This window comes from Athene cunicularia (genome assembly GCF_003259725.1).
Source record: "Athene cunicularia isolate RWA chromosome 8 unlocalized genomic scaffold, athCun1 chr8_part1, whole genome shotgun sequence".
Taxonomy (NCBI): Eukaryota; Metazoa; Chordata; class Aves; order Strigiformes; family Strigidae; genus Athene; species Athene cunicularia.
The window spans coordinates 30,203,132-30,221,887 of NW_020799109.1; the positions used below are offsets into that span (position 1 = coordinate 30,203,132).

Consider the following 18,756-nt stretch of genomic DNA (forward strand, 5'->3'; position numbering starts at 1 on the left):
CCCTGCACCAGACGACAAATACCTGTGGCACGAGGCCCCAACCCTAGCACGGAACCAGGGAACTCAGGCAACATCTGAACTTCCCGCAGGGCTGCACAGCCTCTGCTCAAGCCACAGCTCCACACCTCTCTGCTTCCAGCTCCTTCATTAGCCTTCCACACAGTCATTTCCTAAGAAGACTCAGGTTTTCTTTCTTGCTCTGCATTTTTTGGCCCTTTCATATCCATAACCACCCCTAAATGCTGAAATTAAACCAAAACAGTCATAGAATGGTTTGGGTTGAAAACAAGCTTTAAAGATCATGTAGTACAATCAATAAACTTCTTAGGCTGGGCTTTTATCCATTCCAATATTAACATTAAGCCTTACCTCACGCTTTTCTTGGTGGTTTGCAGTGAAGCATACCTTAGGTATGTTTGCAGGGGGGCACAGAGTGGCCTTTGAAGCCCCTGAAGACCCAAGGAACAGTTGGAATGACAGAATGCTGGCACTCATCAGCAAAGACGTTGAACGTCAGCATCCATACCCAGAGCACTTCTATTTTCACAGCTTTTCTCTGCATTAGCAAACTCAAGCCCAGGAGGATTTATTGCCCCAGGCAAGTAGCTGCATAGACACAGCCAACATCACGCTTCGAGCTTTATCTCACTGGATTCTTTACAGATCTCATTCACTGTCTGTAACGCAGGATTCCCGATGCTTCGTGCATGTGCCATCCAATTCTCCAACAAATCAGAGCGTCGTCTTCTTGGGGAAGGAGGCTTCTTTTTGCAAGTTACCAGAATCTCCATGGACTGAGGCCTGAGCTGGTATACAACCACCGATTCTAACAGCAAAGCATGTGTAGAGCATCCACTGTGTTCAAAACCACCTCCCCACACAGTATCAAAACTGCTCATGCACTGAAGGAGGAAGAACAGATAGCCAGTTTCCCTCTCCTAAACTTAATGGGTATATATATTTTCTCTCTCTCTCTCTCTCTCTCTATGTATCTCACAGTGTGACACATAGCTGTTCTCCTGAACCATTACATTAAAGAGCAATAAATCAGGACAACGCCAGTACAACACAACCAAACTATTCCTGAAAATAAAAAACATTTATCACATGTAATGGGGACATCTGAGAAGATGTCAGATTCTAAGTTTTTCAAGGGATTAAATGTTTCCGAACAAAGAAAACGACAGCACGATTGTGCAGAGGGCCTTTGCTGCTCTAAACAGCTTTCCTCGGCAGCTGTTCCAGCTTCTCCCCTCTTCTCACACCTTCCTTCTCAGGCTGGGGACCCACTGGAAGTAGTCACTGGAAGTGGCTAAGCGTGCAGCTGCTAACACCGCAGACAGTGTGGTAGGAGGGATGTAGAGTTTCTGAGATGGCCTTTGGTCAGACAGCCCGCTGGCACCACGTGGGCCAACTGTCAGACTCCCGGGAAGGTCTTTGTTCTTCATTTTCTCTTCATCTGCATAAGGAGGGGCACAGAAAAGAAAGATGGTATCTACACTGCCAACTTTAAGAGCTCCAGTTTAGATTAAAACCCCTTTTTCCTGGACCTTACCAGGTCACAGCAAGAGGACTGGACTGCACACCTATCTGATGAGCCTGACACGGTACAATCCAAAGGCCTCTCTCCCTCTCCTCTCAGTGCTGACCCCTGTTCCCTCAGAGGTGGGAAATCAGATGTGAACTGAGTAGCTCCTGTCTGGAGAACTGGGCCTCCACTCCAGAGGGCAGACAGCCCTGCTCCAAGGAACAAACAGGCACTGCCTTCAGCAAATCACTTAATCTACCTCGTAAACTGGGCAACTCTCACATGGGTGTTGTAAATTCTTTCATCATTTGGAAGACGAACACCCACAGAGGGACCTTAAAAGGTTTAAAAAAATGCTTTTGTCCCTTACAGCTAGGAGATTACTGAGACACTCTCAGTACGAAATGAACACTGCCTGAAATATGGAGTGGAGAAACAGACTTCTGCATGAAAGCAGCAGAAAGTCTAGAAAAGACAACAAATATCAGAGAGAGAAATAAACCTCAATTCATTTTTTCACATTAAGCACTTAGAAAATTCATTTTGCTGCACAAAGGTCAAACCGATGCATTGCATCCAGCCATCTGTTATTGTCACGTCTCCATCCCACAGAAACACCACCATTTTCATCTATTCTAGCAAAGAAGCAGTAGCAGTCCAATAGTGACTGTAAGGCTCATAACACAGCAGCAGACTGCTCAGCTTTCCACTGATTCAACTTTTACTGACAAATCTATTCATACTGTTAGGGTTGTCCAGCGTAAATGGTACTGCCATAAGTAGAAGAGAGGGAGGTACAGCTTCAGGAAGTTGGGCCTTGTTGGAAAATCTTTCTATCTGATCAGGGTCATCTTGGCTCATTTCTGCTGGTTCCTTGGAGTACATAAAGGACGTGTAAGTGTCTTCCACTGACTTGGATAAGACAGCAGGCATTGAGGACTCTCCAAGAGAATGAGGTGTCTGAAAATGTATATAAAAAACTCAGGACAGGGTGTGATTAGTGCACACTCAGTTCATTAGCTGCCCTGATCTTTATTATCTCTCAAAGTCCACAAAGAACTGAAATGTCAGCAACTGGATGACTAAAAAAAAAACAAACCAAAAGAAAAACTAGTTACTCACAACCTTGGCCAAAGGGCAGCTTTTCCTGCACAGCAAGCTGAAAAGAGCGACAGATTATTACAAGATACAAATCACCATGTCTTAGCAAAGAATTAACAGCTGGGTCATCTCTCAGCAGTCCCACACAGAACAAATGACGATAATAACATTGGGAGTTTCTGCAAGTGAGCAGGAACAGAGTCAGAGGAAGTTCCTCTGCATTTTTGCTTAAGAATACAAATGAAATTTAAGTTTTAGGGATGATTACCCATGTCTCTGCCACGGACAGGGACTAGAACCAATGTCTGTATTTGTTAACTCCTGTACTGAAGAGAAAAATAGTGAAACATCAGACAAGCAGCAATTCACCTTGCCCAAGCAAGCTGTTCATTATTCAAAAATTAGGTGCTTGCTCTCTAGGCTTCTTCTGTTGTCAAGGCAGCAGAAGAAAGGCATCCATCTTCAGAAGGGTGCATCACCATCCAGAGGTGCCTCACTGTTTGATGAGAGCGTGTTCAGAGGATTAGCCCAGAACAGAACTGTTGTTTTTACACAAGGAGATTGAGGCAATTTAAATTGCCCCCCACAAGGGGATCATGAGGTGCTTCTGAAGCAGCAAGGAGAGCTACATAGCTGGGCAGGAGAAATTCAGTGCCAACAGGATGCCAAGACAGAGTAGTTTGAGTGACAGGCATCACTGGAGTCCAATTAACCAACTATGCAGCTTGATACCACCAGCCCACTGAAAACCTCTGCCTAACATGCAGTAAAAACCAGAGTGTTATGACAAGAAAATAATAATCTTTTAACCTTGTTCTTGATCTCCTCTTGGCACCCACACTATCCTTGTTGGGGGACAGGCAGTGTCACTGCCATGCCAGGTCAAAGCAGAAACAGACAGGGTGCAAGGGCAGACATTAAAAATGTCTGTTAGTGTTGGAAAAAGATGGGATGGAAATAATCTTAAAAAGAAGGCTGTTCAGTTTACAGAAGAGGCAAACAAGACACGATAGCCTAGAGAGTGCTGGGAGGGGCAGGAAGTAAGGCAGTATCTACTCTTCCTCCTGATCCACACAATTAACACCACCACCACTGAAAACAAGCAGTGAAAACTAAAAAGGAGGGAATACCACTTGGTGATGCTGCCAAGTGCCACAAAACCCCGAGGCCAAGAGATCAGCAGGAATCAGTTAAATGAAATCCTCCTATCTGTCCTCCTGACTGGTGAATTTTTTCCCCCCTAATGTCTACAGACAAGATTTTTTCATCCCACACTTTTGCTCAATAGAAATTCTTGTCAGTTCTAAAATCATTAACAGAATCACAGCCAGGGAAATGCCCAGGACTTCTCTGATCCTGTCAGGCAATTCCTAGGCATCAAAACTCACAGTTTAATACCTGCAGGGGAGCACTTAAGTCTGTTCACAAGGACCCTAATTCCTACCTACCCACCTGCCTCCATCTTGTCTCATCTCATCTTATCCCCGCGCTTGCTACCAGAAGCTTTCCTCTTGTCTCACACTCTCAAGGTCTCTTTTCCCAGTTTATTTTCTCTCCATCCCTTTCAGGCAACATTCCCCAAAGACACCCATTCTTCCAGCTCTGCTCCAGACTGAGAATCAACCTTCCCCCTCATCCTTCCAGAAGGTGTTTTGTCTCAGCCACTATCAACCTCCAGATGTAAAAGGAGCTGTCATTATCCAATACCTTGTACGCACGTGCCCCCTTCCAGCTCGTCAAGGCCTTCTGTGGCTCCACAAACCCTGAGTGATATTGGCTCCCCGCTGAACCCGGAGCGGAGCATTTGCAGAAGGCCATGCCATGTGCCCTGTCAGACTCTTCACCACCCGTTATTTAAGGAAGAAAGGTGGTGACACCAGCACCACACAATGCCTCAAAGCACAGCCCAAAAGGCAGCCCTCCCAAACCTACCCTCCTAACTCAGGACGAGGCCCACGTGATCCAGAGTAGCCCCACAATAACTCCCGTTAACCCCGAGGGCTGTGGATGGACGGGAAAGAAGAGTAGTGAAGGGCCAGGTTTCATCTCGTTTCCCCAATACCTTGATGTGCCAGGGGAGCACTAGTGGATCATCAACAACACTGGAAACAATAGCAATGAGGAAGACATACAGCTCTGAGCCCATGCTAACAGCCAGTCACTTTTAAAAAAATAATCTAGGCCAAAGCGATCAAAGGGTTATACAAATAATCTCAATACGAGAACAATCTCTCAACAGCGATATCTGAGAAAAACGCCCCTACCTTAACCACTGCCATAACTTCTGTAGGAGTTTCACTTGTATCCTCCTGCACAAGTTCAGGGTCTTGATCTGTTGCTCTTGGGACACTCACTTCATCCAAAAGTGGCTGTGTATCATCCCACGTTTCCTTCTTAGCAGACAGCTGCCATCGTTAAGGAGATGGACAAAGCAAGAAAAGGTACAGCTAGTGTGGGCAGACGAAAGCAGGGTGCACTGAGGTAAATTACAGAGCAATCAGATGATTTAACTCAGAGATTAACTGAGAGAAACACAAAGGAGCTTTTCTGTTCTGCTTAGAAGTTTTAACATTTCTATCTGCAGAAGTCTAGGCTTCTTGCAAAGGACAGAAAGAATGTGGAAGGACAGGAAATAATGTGAACAAGAAACTGTCATTTTAAATTCTCCACAGTAAAACTTACCACTTGGAAAGTACAGTTTTATCTGAGCAATGTTTGGGTTAAACATTTAGTGTTTAACATCTGGTTATTGCTTGCTGCCTTCTGAGAAATGTTACTATGGAGAAATGTCCTAACATAGCAGAGCTGATACCACAGTGTCCAGCCATTCTGCACTTAAGGATGGGGGGGGAAAATTGTTAATCCTGACAAGTCTACGATTGGACAATGCAAAGGGAGTTCCCCACTGCTGAAGAGAAGTTACCAGAGAATGCCAGCTAAGCAGTAAGAAATGTCCTGTTAGACACATTTCATTCCAGTTCTAAACATTTTGAACCATTTTATAACTGTCCTTGATGATTGTGCTAGTGATGCACCAAGGAAGAGAAGGAAACACTTTGGACAGCTAACCAGAACAGCAGAGATGAAAATGTTTAGTCTTACACAAGAGAGATCTAGATGACTGCAGTTTCTGAAAAAGGATTTTTATAAGACCCTTGAAATGAGACATGACAAAATCTGGATGCATTTACATTCCTCTAGTCTCCAAATCACCAGCTATGTCTGACATTTACATAAATGGATCTTGCTTCCGTTAACCAGTTAGGGTACTCTCCTGATTTTTCCATTAAAAAAAAAATAATCACAATACAAGAGATTTGCAGTCATTGATTTCTTCCAAATACATAAAGATGATGGTTTGTGTCCTTCAGTTCAGATGATATATAGATGTGCAAAGCCATTAAGAGCCAAGATATACATAGATAGAGTTTCTCTAGCACAGAAACACAGCTGGGTAAAACAAAACCTAGGTAAAATGATTGCTTTACAAGTTACAAACATTACACTAGCTGTTACTCTTACTTCAGAGATGTCAGAGAAACAGCTGCAGAGCAGGCCCGCTGTTGAAGTGTTCAGCAGCTGACATTTACTTAAAACATGCTTTGGCCCCTATAGTAAAATATGTCATGAAAATACTATCATTTAGATAACAGAGAAGAGCAGGGACAGTCACCTGCAAGACAAGTGTTCCTGGTGTTTCTAATGGTACTACATTAGACTGCACTCTAGACCTGGGTTTTACTCCCTGCTTAACCCCTCTGTTCATCCATTTCTCCATCTGTTAAATAGCAAAGGGCTCCTCTGTTGAACATTCTCTGAAACCAAAGGTGTAAAGCAGCATTCAGATCTGGCTATCATTCGCCTTTAGAGTTATCTTTTTAATAAAGTGGAGTTGTATACAACTTACCCCCTGAAACAAACCAAGATTGAAAATCGCTTCCTTTCAGATAAGTTTAGAATGAGCAAGACTCTTAAAGCAAATATACCACTAGTTCTGGTCTTCTCCCACATTTAACTGGTACCCCAAGTTATTACACATCTTTGCCAAATCCCAGAGATGCAAGAGAAAAACATATGAAAGTGCTAAATCAAAATGATCTCAAGAATCTGTTACTGGTCTGAGTTTTCAGAGTCCATTGTCTCTCTAACTGAAGAATTACGGTGCATATGGGAGGTTAGAGAAATCACTGCACATGCAGACTCCCTGAAGTCTGCAAAAGGATCAGAGGACAAGCAGCTAGAGATGTATTTATGGTCCACATGTAATTGCTTTTATATTATGGTTCTGCTTGCTTTTTATAATAGCTAAAAACAACTCCACAAAAACCTGCATGATACTAAACCAACACAAGTCTACTGATCACTGAGGCCAATTTCATTCAATGATGGCTACACCCCAGCCAAAAATCCCACCTGGTCACACAGTTCATCCCCATCCTGCTTTGAGGTTGCTGTTTCACTATCTGCACCTTGAGATTCCCGCTGTAAGCGAAGGCCTGGCTCCACCAGTTCAACAATCCCCTGCTTTCCACTGGGCTGAACATACAAGGCTGAAGGATTCAGTTCCTCAAATCCCTAGGAACAACAAAAAAACCCCCAATATAGTAAAAAAACCCATGCTGTATAACTACTACAAAGAATAAAAAGGATTCAACAAATTTCTAATTGGTTTTATGAAGAAGCACACTACCCACAAGTTAGTTCCAAATCCTTGCAGAAATTGCCTTGCTACAAAAAAAATCAACTCCCCTCCCTCCAGAAACAAAACTACTGAGCAATGCCCTCCTCTCCCCAAAACTGGACACACACACGTGCAAAAAATACAATCATAGGACCTCATCCTGCCAAAACAAACATTTTACATCTACTGAATAAAACAACAGATACAAGCATGCTGGGCTGGAAAGCCTGAATTTCTGCTGACATATAAAATTGAGGCAGTACCTTTTAAAGTGTTTTCATTTCATTATGAGTTCTTACTGAAACTGAGCTGAGACATTTAGATAATGACACAGATGGGCCTAAATCATAAATGCTCTCTGCACTGCCTTACAACCTGAACGTCTGTCCAAGGCATCATGTGCAATCCACCATGGTTATGCTGTCCAACACTCTACATTTCACTGGCAAAGTATAAGGCTTTTTAAACCACAGACAATTCAGTTTGTTAATGGCATCACCAATCTTCAACGTCTAGAGCAGAGAAAGCCAAAACTATTTAACTATCCTGTTCCTCACTCAAATGCCTCTGCCACTATGTAACATTATTTTAAGTGAGATACTAGAAATTTGATCAGCTTGCTCTCATCGTATGGATGATTCAGGGGCTCCTAAATTCTGACTAGGAAAACCTGCTGGAATTAACAACACATAGTCAAGTAACTAACGCATCTCTTAACAACCTTCCAATTCCATCTCAATTTGCCCTTAGGCTGAGAACATCTGTAGCTATTTTACTTTTCCAAATTATTTATACAAGATGTACAACAGCTTCAGATGAATCTGCAATTCTAACAAGCTCAACAACTTCAAAAAAAAAAAAAAAAAAAAAAGGGTAAGACAAACCCCTTCCAATCCACTGTCAGAAGACAGGATGAAAATATTAAGTTCTAAAAAACCAAAATGTCTTCACTGCACCATCAGACTCCACCTTAATCAAAAAGCAAACTTTTGGTAAGGTTAGAGGATAGCAGGGAGTACCAGTTTTGCTCTTCACAAAACTACTTTCTTCAAGCTAGAGATCTTCCCATTACAGGCACCCAACCGATCCTTTCCCTGTCCTTCCTTTCAGCAGCACATGCCTCCCTCCTGACCTGCGAAGGAGTGTTCTCTGCACAGATGTCAGCGCATCCCCCATCCCTCAAGACATAGTGGAAGTAGACATCCTCCTCAGTGGATGTGTCGCACAGGAAGAGATGCAAAATGCCATTCACATATTCATCCACAATGCCTACAAGTATCTTGGAGCCACACAGCTTCCTGAAGAGGAGAGTTGCTGCACTGGACCATGTACCCTGAAGAAGAAACAAGAATGTAAAGGCACAATAAACAGACCCACATCCACCACCTGAGACTTTCCCTTGGGGGCACTTGTCAAAAAGGCGATAAGCTAGGTCAGGCTAGGGACAAATACAGCAAAGTCAGGTGGACAAGCTTCCCAGCACTGACCTAAAACTACCCAACGCTTGCAATGCTAGTTACACTGGGAATGCCCTTTCATCCTAAATATCTATTTCTAAACATGGTTTGATGGCATTCACCAGTGATTTTATAACAATTGCCTAAAATACAGTTGTTTGGGGTTTATGTTTTTTTGTTTTGTTTTGTTTTTATTCCTGGAATCATGTGATTATAAATGCTGAAATTATCAAAAGTTTTTAAGAAGCTGCTAAGCCTCACCGCAATGAAAACTGTGATTCTTTAACCCTCAAAAAACAGAGGAAATATTTTTTTAAAAATAAATGTCTTTAAAATACATAAGAAACAACTCTGCTAACAGGCTTTCCTTCAGAGATTATATTTCTCAGGCTTCTTGATCAAGAGGTTTCTCAGCACAGAGGAACTATATGTCTTCTATAATTCTTTGGCTACGCTGACTGCATCAAACCAACTCACTTAAAGCTCTGTCATGGAAGACATTTTTAAAACAGGGATGGAGCTACTAAGGCTTCAGAAGGATCCTGAAGAACTACTGGCAGGGGAAAAACCAAGCTTACTCATTTGCTTAGCAGTAGCTACCTGTTTCTGCAACAATATAAGCAAGAATACCCTGATCAAAAGAAAGATAGACAGCAGAAGGGTCATCACTTGCAGAGACAGACAGACTTACACAGTCATACTCTACTCAACAAGGAAAGAGCAGCAATTCACCTGTAAAGATCAGTGGGACCTGAATTAATCCAAATGTTTGCCCTTATCAGGAGAAAAAGCCAACATCTACTTGATAGCTCTCATACATATGTCAATAAACAAAAGTGCATGTGAACACATACCTCCACAGGTTTTACCCAGGCCAAGGAACATGGGATGGCCTGAGCAGGGAGCTTCAAGTAGCACCACCTACAACACAAGACAAAGCCATCACCATTACAGCAAAACCAGACAGAAGAGCAGAATTTCCTCATCTTCTTGGTTTTAAAATCAATTTAGGACTAGAGGCATGTACTAGATTTTGCACTTATGAATAAAACCCAACAGCAGCTTGGAAAGCACTCCATATCCAGTGAAATAGCAGTAACAACTGGTCCCTTATACCTTCCCTTACTCAAGCATCTTCTCATCACAACCTCTTATGATTACAAAGGTATGGACAGAGAGCAATGGCTTGTGAACTAAAGAATGCCAATAGCCAGGCACAAAGAGGCCAACAAGAGGGAAGAAGCAAAATGGAAAAGGTACTGAATTGCAGCGAACAAGTACCTCTGACACTGCAAATGCATCCCACTTGGAGTGATGTCTGTGCAGGAGGATGTTTACATCCACTCATGGTACCCAGGAAGGAGGACTAGGGAGCTTGCCCCAAAGTGACAGAAAGTGGCAAGAGGAAAGTCTGAAGAATGAAGGCAGAAACAGGGAAAGATTTAGTTTAGCCCAAAGGAGTGAAGGACAGGGTTGATAGGCAAAGGGCCCAGAGCAATCAGCAAACAGGTCTTAAACATCACCTCGAGCATTAGCATGTAAGCAAGGAAACACCTGCAAGGCACCATTAATGTAATAAACTCCCAGATCTTTTCTAGGGCATCTGCACACTGGGATGTCTTTCCAAAGAAAGATGGGCCAGTCAGCTTCATCTTGATCCCTGAGAAGGTGATGGAACAAGTAATCCAGGCAACCATTTCCAGACAAATGAAGGACAAAAAGGTGACTGGAAGTAGCTGGCATGGATTCACCAAGTCATGCTTGATCAATCCGACAATCTTCTACAATGAAACAACTGGCCTGGTAGGTTAGGGGATAGCAGGGGGGATTGTTTACCTTGACTTCTGCCAGGTTTTAGACACTGTGTCCTACAAGATCCTTGTAGAGAAGCTAATGAAGTATGGAATGGATGAGCAGACACTGAGGCAGACTGAGAACTGGCTGAAGGGCCCCTTCGGCAAGTCTGCTGACAATATGAAACTGCGAGGGGCAGCTGATACATCAAAGGGTCATGTTGCCATTCAGAGAGACCTCGACAGGACAGAGGAATGGGCAGACAGGAACCTCATGAAGTTCAACCAAGTCCTGCACTTGGGAAGGCACACCACAGGTACATGCTGGGGGCCAACTGGCTGGAAAGCAGCATTTTTACCATGAGGGTGACCAAGCACTGGAACAGGTTGCCCTGACTGGTCATGGATTCTACATCCTGAAGACATTTAAAAGCCCTCTGGACATGGTCCTGGGCAGCCTGCTCTAGATGGCCCTGTCTGATCAAGGAGGTTGGACAGGATGATCTCCAAAGGTCTCATCCAACTTCAAGTATTCTGTGAATCTGTCACCTGTGTGTAATTTACTTACTTGAGGAATCTCAGCCAAGACTTCCGGACAATTTTGAGGTTTCCATAATCTGGGTAGAACACCTCTACTTCTTGGTCATTGATCACACGGTGGATGATAACACGGTACCACCATTTTGAGATCATTACACAGCAAAGCTGTCCAGGCTGTACTGAAGACTCAGGCATGATATAACGATCCGAAACAAGTTTATTTGAGTAACAGTGCCTGCAAAAGATCATAACAAAAAACTGTGTTTGGCAGGATGGAGGAGATGAACAAACAGACATATACAGGGCTTCAGAAGAATCCTGATTTCTCAAAGTCCCCATGACAAGAATTTTCAGGAGTTGTTTTTAAATAGATGCTTTACACCTCTGTTCTGATACACTTAAACTGAAATGACAATAAAACATGCAAATGCAAACTTTTAACATTTGAATGATATTCTTGGGGTCCAACAAAAAAAGTGCATGGGGATTAATCAGAGGCTAAATACATTCATCGTAGTCATTAATTTTTAACAATACCTTGACATGTCAGTACTTTTTATGATCTGGGTTCTGGAGTACTGGCTCACAGTATCTGTCTGCAGAGTCTGTAATCACACTTATACATACCCCAGGGATATCAAGCATTTACTTTGGCACGCACTTAACAGCAATTGTAGCACCGTCATGGTAGAACAGAATCCCAAATGTATAACGCAATGGACACAAAGCCACTGATGAGGCTTTGCTTTCAAATATAGATATGACAAAGGCCTATGACCTGTTGCTTTTGGTACACGTTTGAGATGGAAGTTAAAGCCTTAACTGAGCACATTAACAACAGTAGCACAGCCAACAGAGAGGTGCAAAGGAACCCTAAAGTTCCTTTTCATAACTTTACCAGGCTTTTAAAGAGTTGAGGACTGTCTCAGACACAGCTAAACCACCATGAACTGCTATTAAACCATACTTATTGCTTGCTAGTTAAAAGGAATGGCTAAGCATTATGAGTACGTGTTTCAGTACGGCACCAGCATCTCTGCATCAAGTGATAAAGCCAGCAGCAACCATAACTAACAGCTGGGAGTCCTGCTCCCTTAGTGCAAACACACACACACACACACACACACACACACACACACACAAAGAGCAGTAGTACTAAATCTGCACAGCATGTTCTCACCTCATCTCAATCATCATATTCTGCAGTTTATCAGATGTTTCTCTGCTGCAGATGTGGATGTAGAACTGATTAGGAGAGATGATGAATTCCACAGAGACGCCCACCATGCACCTTTTCTCCAGTGGTGGTAAACTGCAAAGGCTTCTGTCCTGAACAGCATCTGGGGGGATTTCTGGAGTCATTATCAACTTGTATAACAGTGACTGCTCCAAATCTTGAGGCTACGAAGGGATAAGAGGAAGATGGCACTCAGATGTGTCATCATGCACTGAACGCACACAACTGGCCTTTCCATTAAGGTAAAAAAAATAGTTTTGGTTTCCTGGGAAGCTGCAAATTACTGAATATCAGAGAATCCCAACAAGTTGTGCAAACTTGGATTAAAATTTTCTCTGTGACAGAAGCATTCATTTTCACATTCCCTTTCTCCTTTCCTTCTTTCTTCCCTCCAGTGTAAAGAGAGGTGCAACAAAAATACCTTGCCCATACTCCTGCAAGGAATAAAGGAGAGGAACTGAAGTCACATCACATATTTAGACAAAAGTATTGAATGGCTACTGCTCAAAAAGCAAACAAAAACTCTCACCAAAAAACCCCAAACCAAACACAACCCATGTTTGTTGGATTTTACCCAAAAGATGCTATTCCTATGTTTGATGACCATGAAAGAATATGTGACTGAACCAGCAAAACTCTCTGAAAGTGATTCAAAACTGACATAAGGCACAAATGCATCTCACATTCACACTAGAGCTATTTCCCAAGGATAAAAACAAACAAAACCTACAAATTTGGTTCTTTTCTCACTCAAGACAAATTTGTTCATGAGTGAGCTGTTAGCACAGCTTACAATTTTGTGTTCTTTAACTGCTGCAAACATTATTTCACTTGAACTAGTGTGGATGGGAACCTTAATCAGACATCAGCTACTTTCACTGCCTCGGGAGCTTTCTTTCGTGCCAACAACAAACAGCACTCCTCCAGTGACCAGAAGTCAATTTTTTTTTTTTCCATTTTACACACTGTGAATATGCTACAAGTTACCACTGCATTGTACATCAGGCAACGTACAGGAAATTTGTCTTACAGCACATACCCTGTTGCTTATATGGCTAAATTCAACTCCAATGTTTTTTTGCAATACTGGCTCTTTTATCTGCTTTTTAAAGAAGCAGGTAGGAGTCTCTCCTTCTGCAGACTGAGCAAGGGCTAATGTCCTTGAATTTTTAGGAGTTAAAAATTTTGACTAAAACATTAAAGAGTGAATTAACATTTCTGAGTTAAAGGGCAACTGAGGGAATTCCTGCCTGAGCCACAGCATCACCTCTAAAAAAATCCTTACATTTCATGGATTTCCTCCAAGAAGTTCCCATGAATAGTGGCATTTCTAAGGGACAGTTTTGCTCTGAGAATTCTCTTTACATCAGACTGTTAAGGGCACACAGGACCTTTATAATCTAGCTCACACATGGGTAGCGCCAACAGACATTTCTTTGAAAGACCTAGAAGGTGTGTACTTAAAAACATGTTCACAGAAGTGCAACAAAATTATAAGAAGATAAACCAACAGACAAACTGTAAACTAGGCTTACAAGAGGTATGGCTTGCAAGCCTGGCTAACTCCTTGTCCTAAACCCGACTGGCAGCTGCCAAGAGTGGTGTGCATGACACCTTTTCTCCTGCTCTGGGCAGCGAGAAAAAGCTGAGAGCAGCAGCTCTATATACTTTTCCCTCCTCAGGGCTGAGCAGACTGACTCAGCCCTTGTCCCTCATCTGTCCCTTACAACACTTCCACTACCAGCCTCTCCTGACTGGATACTTGGACACCTTGCAGCAGGGTGGGGATCAGGTTGTTCATTGCATACCCAAACGAACACATTCCAATCTGCTTCCTCCTCTTTAGGGTATTTTTGAAACAAAACAACAAACTCAGTGTTTCAAGACAAATGCTAGTTGTACAAACATCTTCTAAGAGCAATCTTTAAATAGGTTCCCTCTGCAACACAGAAGAACAAAAATCAGGGGCTACCCAGACCACATCCCTCCTTTTTTACCCTTCCCACAAGCAGACTTTGTTTGACCTAGGTGAATTCCCCGTGAAGTTCATCACACCAAACTACAATTTCCTTAAAGAATCAGAACAGCCTGTCAAAAATCTCTGAAGTGTATTTAAGAAGTGCCTCACAAAGTCCAACTTGTAGTCCGAGGTTTCCAAGTTCATCAGTAACAAAACACCAAAGTCAGGAAGAACTCCTGGGACCCCTTCCCTACCTATGCGCTCCAACTGCACAGCTACAAGACAAGCTTAGCAGAGGAAAGAACTCAGGAGAAGGCTTTTCCTTAGAAAAAGAAGGCCTAAAGATGCTCAAAATTAAAAAACAGAGGGGACACAACCAAATTCTTCCAATCAGCTTTGGCAGTTCAGAGCCTCTGTACTGTTCTTCTCCATCCCTTTCTAAAAATACACCGCTAAACAACAACAAAATAATCAACATTTTCGAAGTCCAACCAAATAGCAGAGTTGAGATCGCAGGGATCAAGGTCTCTGAGGACCATTCCCCAGCTCTGTCACATAACTGCTTGATGCTTAAGCCCTGCCTACTGCGGCAGGGGCAATTCCACATAGCTAGTCTCAGAACGAAGTTACTGAAGTCCAATTACAAGTAAGTACACCAAAATCACCACTGTTATTGGGGAGCAAGACCATGCTTAATTGACCTCAGATGATTTGCAACACAGATCTCAAGATCAGAAAGAGACAAGAAAAAGACCTAGCGTTGATGGCACATAAAGCTATGTACCAGGTCACGATGAGTCTGGTCACCTCCAGACTCATCTAAAACAGGTACAAAAATTTCTGGAAGCAGCAGTGCTTCCACAAGGCAAACTCAACAGAAACAAAAGCAGTAAAAAGAGTATCACCCCCTGGATTAAGATATGAAAAAGCTACAGATGGCTTGTCCAGCCACTTACTTGTTTGAGGCCATCACCCAAATTTACTGTTTGTGTTTCCACTGGCTCTGACTTCTCTTCCGCTGCCAGGTGGAAGCTCTCTGTCTCACAGCTGGGTTCCAAAGGAGGCATCTCAACTGCAGGTGGTGCTGCTAAGATGGTAATTTGGCTGTTATTCTTTGTTGGACTGATGCAGTGTTACATATTAAACAGAAAGAGAAGACATCTGAAAATGACAGTCTGAAAGCACTGGTGATGTTTTCCTCATCCCTTGTAGCATTCACAGCCACCACAGTCATGAGGATTCACTCAAAAGGCATCCTTCACTGTACTAATAAATTAAAACAAAAGAAAAAAACACTTGCTATTGCAAGCATGCTAAAGGTTAAATCAATTGCTAGAATGATGATAAAATTAATTTTCCCCAGGTAAGTCAGGAATATGGCAGAAACTGTATGTGATTTTCTGCCTTCCCTCATAGCTGTTACGGGAACACTGAGGACACATATGCAGTCTCTTCTGCTGTCTTTCGTGGAACACTGTAGTGTTACTTTCAGACTAGTGCTAAACCTTCAGTCTCAAAAAACACATCAGAAAGGCTTTACCAGCCTGCAGAGCAGACATTCAGGAAATCCTTCTGGATTTCTCTATTGCCTAGAATGACTAAAAATTCCAGTCCTGCACACACATTCTTAAAGTCCGTACTCTGAATGTGCTAAACAACCCTTCTTTCACCTCACATCAAAAAACGATAGCAACCTGCAGAAAACTTCTGGTTAAGCCCTCTGCTACCAAGACAACTGCCTTGCGACAGCTGCTTCTCCAGTACCCCACAGACCTTCTGTGCTAAAACCCAGGGGAACCGGGACTATTCCAGCAACTTGAAGTGCAGTGATATCCACGTGAAACACAGCTGCTTGGCCACAGTGGCTGCGAGAGCTAAATGCTTTCAGCTAGATAACACACCACCTCACCTTTGGGATACTCTTCCTTCTCTATCTCACTTGCCATGTATTTCTTCAGGATCAGCAAGGAACCTGCTCTTGTCTGCTCAACCATAATAATGTCAGACACGCTTCCAAGGACTTCAAACATGGAAGAAAACCCATATTGCGTATACTGGAACGCCCGGCCAAAGCGTCTGAAGAAGGCCTTATCAAAGTCCAGGAGCAGAAGTGGTGAGGAACTCAGTAGATCCTGCAGCTCAGCCTTCACCATGGCTGGCAGAACGGGAGCCCTGTACCTCTGAGGCAAGCTCTGTGGATTCTTAGAGGGAGAAGCAGCATCTGCCTTTGCAGCAGCACTCTTCCGTGCCCCATCTGCCTTTGCAGCAGCACTCTTCCGTGTCCTAGCACACCTCCTCTGTCTGGCAACCAGTTTGGCAATCACTTTAGTGGTCTCATCTGCAATGGCTACAACAGAAGGAAGTCAACTATTAGACTACCAAAACATCAAACTATTAAAAGCTCTACACAGGCAAAGCTGCTCTTCTTTCCTTTCTTTCCTCTTCCCCTTACCCTTTTCAGAAGCAGGTGCCTCCTTCAAAAGCAATCACGCTGAATTGTGGCTGATTTCTAGCAGGCCAACCACTTTTCCTCTCCCTTTGCAAACTGGACTGAACCATTTTTAACAGCCCATGACCAATCTGCACTCTCATCCTGATAAATCCAGACCGAGGTAGGAAAGTAGGTAAAATTCTTGGATACAGGATCACAATAGAAAACCCAGCTGTTTCATTTTGTTGGGAAAACAGGAAATGGCTCATTGCTCCCCTCAGCCAGAATCACTGTAAACCCCCACTGTAGAGCACCCACCTGTCCAGGCAAGGTCTCCCTGGAGAGCAATCCAGGTCTTTTCCATGCTTTTAAATTACTTTTTCTTGTCTTACTGTGGCATTCTAAATAAAAATATCATTTCACCCTTCCCAATCTTTGCACCCACCATTTGCTTCCACGCCTGTTCCTCCCAAAAAAAAGAAAACTAAAAAAGTTGTTTGATACATACTAAACTTCCCATGGGGTCAGGTAGGGCAACATTCACAGCTTCTCCCCAGAGGCCCCATCCCTGGTTCTGGCTCCTGCTATCATCTGCATTTACAGGAAAAGTGATGCTTACCAGTTCTAGCGTACATATAAGAAATGTTACTGCAGTTTCTAAGCTAAGTGCAAAATGCAAAATGTACAAAAATAACTAGAAGCCTGTGTGATTCTTCAGGAGCAAAGAGTGGAAAAGCATTAAAAGGCAGATCAAAATACAGGAAGAAACACCAAAGACAAGAAATTAAACAAAGCTTTATGAGAAAAAGAAAGTATGTGACCTGAAGCCCTGGGAATTCATCCTGCACATCCCCATTTTGGAGCATCACTTCATACCAGTATGTGGTTCCAAACAACTTCTCCACCCATAAGGAAACAAAACCTTACCTTTGAGGATAAAAGTATCATCCTTATGAGGACAGATTCTGACAACTTCAGGCATATCTGCCACCAGTTCCAAGGTGGACTGGAAGCCCAGGTCACACAGAGGGAGAGGTTTGCCGATCATGGCCATGTACTCCTGCTCCAGTTGTGCTGGGGTTAAGCCATCTTTGGCAGCTATTAGCAGCGATCTCACCTCCTTCTTCAGCACCTCCATAAACTGTGTCTGCTTCGACAAGTCTGCACTAAAGGGGAAACAGAAGCAAGCAGAAAAACAATTCATACCACAGCTGTACAAATACTGACAAAAGACTTTTTACCATTTAACAGCTGAAAGCTGGTGGGGGTAGCAAGCAGCAAGCCAGGTTCACCAACGGCCATTACCTACTGACCCCTCTGTTGCCTTGCCTGCACCTCTGGAACCTTTGGCACCTGCTGTCCCAGCGGAGGTCATGGCTCCAACTGCGTTTGGTGCCTGTCCCCATGGGATCACGGCCCCCACGACCACTGCATCCCCTGAGTGCTGCGCACCCCTAAACCCCCGCCCCAGGCACTGTCACTCCGCAGACCCCTGCGCCCCTGAACCCAGCCCTGGGGATTCCCCGCTGTGCCCCACAGGGTCACTGCCGCCTACAGAGGCTCCTTTGCCCCCAAACCTGGGCCTGGGGGACCCTCGAGAAGCCCCCCGGGGGCCGCCGCGGCGCCCCACTCACCGCGCCATCGCGCCGTCTCGCATTTCCATAGACAGAAAAGTTTCCGTATGACAAGTGGGGGGCTGAGGTTGTGTATTTTGGGATGGCAAAGTTTGCAAAATCATCAGCACATACTCTCAAAGCATCTCCCCATCCCAAGGTAACAGCCAAAAACATCCTAGGGGGACAGAGAAGTCGGGACCCATTGGTTGAATTAAACATCAGACAAAACCAGAAAGCTGCAAGTTTGTAGGTGTTAATTATGCCATGGTGCTTCTGAAAAGAAATCAACTAGAGTCTGTGCTGCCTGGCCAAAACCAGACCTGAGCTGCCATTTACTGCTGCTGCTTAAAACATCACCTGCCCTTTCAGCAGCTGGAGACTATCTCCTCCTGCCTCACGCTGGCCAAGTGAT

The 18,756-nt window shown here is 43.6% G+C and overlaps 1 protein-coding gene across 1 annotated transcript; it reads right to left on the bottom strand.

The window, feature by feature from the left end:
• Nucleotides 1-327: 327 nt before the first annotated feature.
• On the bottom strand, nt 328-18,371 carry TDRD5 (tudor domain containing 5). Its single transcript, XM_026854147.1, has 12 exons — nt 18,363-18,371; nt 17,656-17,894; nt 16,207-16,644; nt 15,254-15,384; nt 12,281-12,501; nt 11,129-11,335; nt 9,622-9,688; nt 8,443-8,643; nt 7,043-7,204; nt 4,894-5,034; nt 2,272-2,488; nt 328-1,459 (listed from the first exon to the last, which is right to left on the bottom strand). The coding sequence occupies exons 1-12, from the start codon at nt 18,368-18,370 to the stop codon at nt 1,260-1,262; spliced, it is 2,232 nt and encodes a 743-aa protein (XP_026709948.1). The 5' UTR covers nt 18,371; the 3' UTR covers nt 328-1,259.
• Between the last annotated feature and the right edge of the window lie 385 nt (nt 18,372-18,756).

Bases quoted from the DNA above. Each gene is read 5' to 3' on its own strand.
- TDRD5 (XM_026854147.1), bottom strand. The intron at 9,689-11,128 runs GTAAGTAAATTA...CTTGTGTTGTAG, and splicing joins TCTTGGCTGAGATTCCTCAA to GTGGTGCTACTTGAAGCTCC. The intron at 2,489-4,893 runs GTAGGGGCGTTT...ATACATTTTCAG, and splicing joins AAGTTATGGCAGTGGTTAAG to ACACCTCATTCTCTTGGAGA.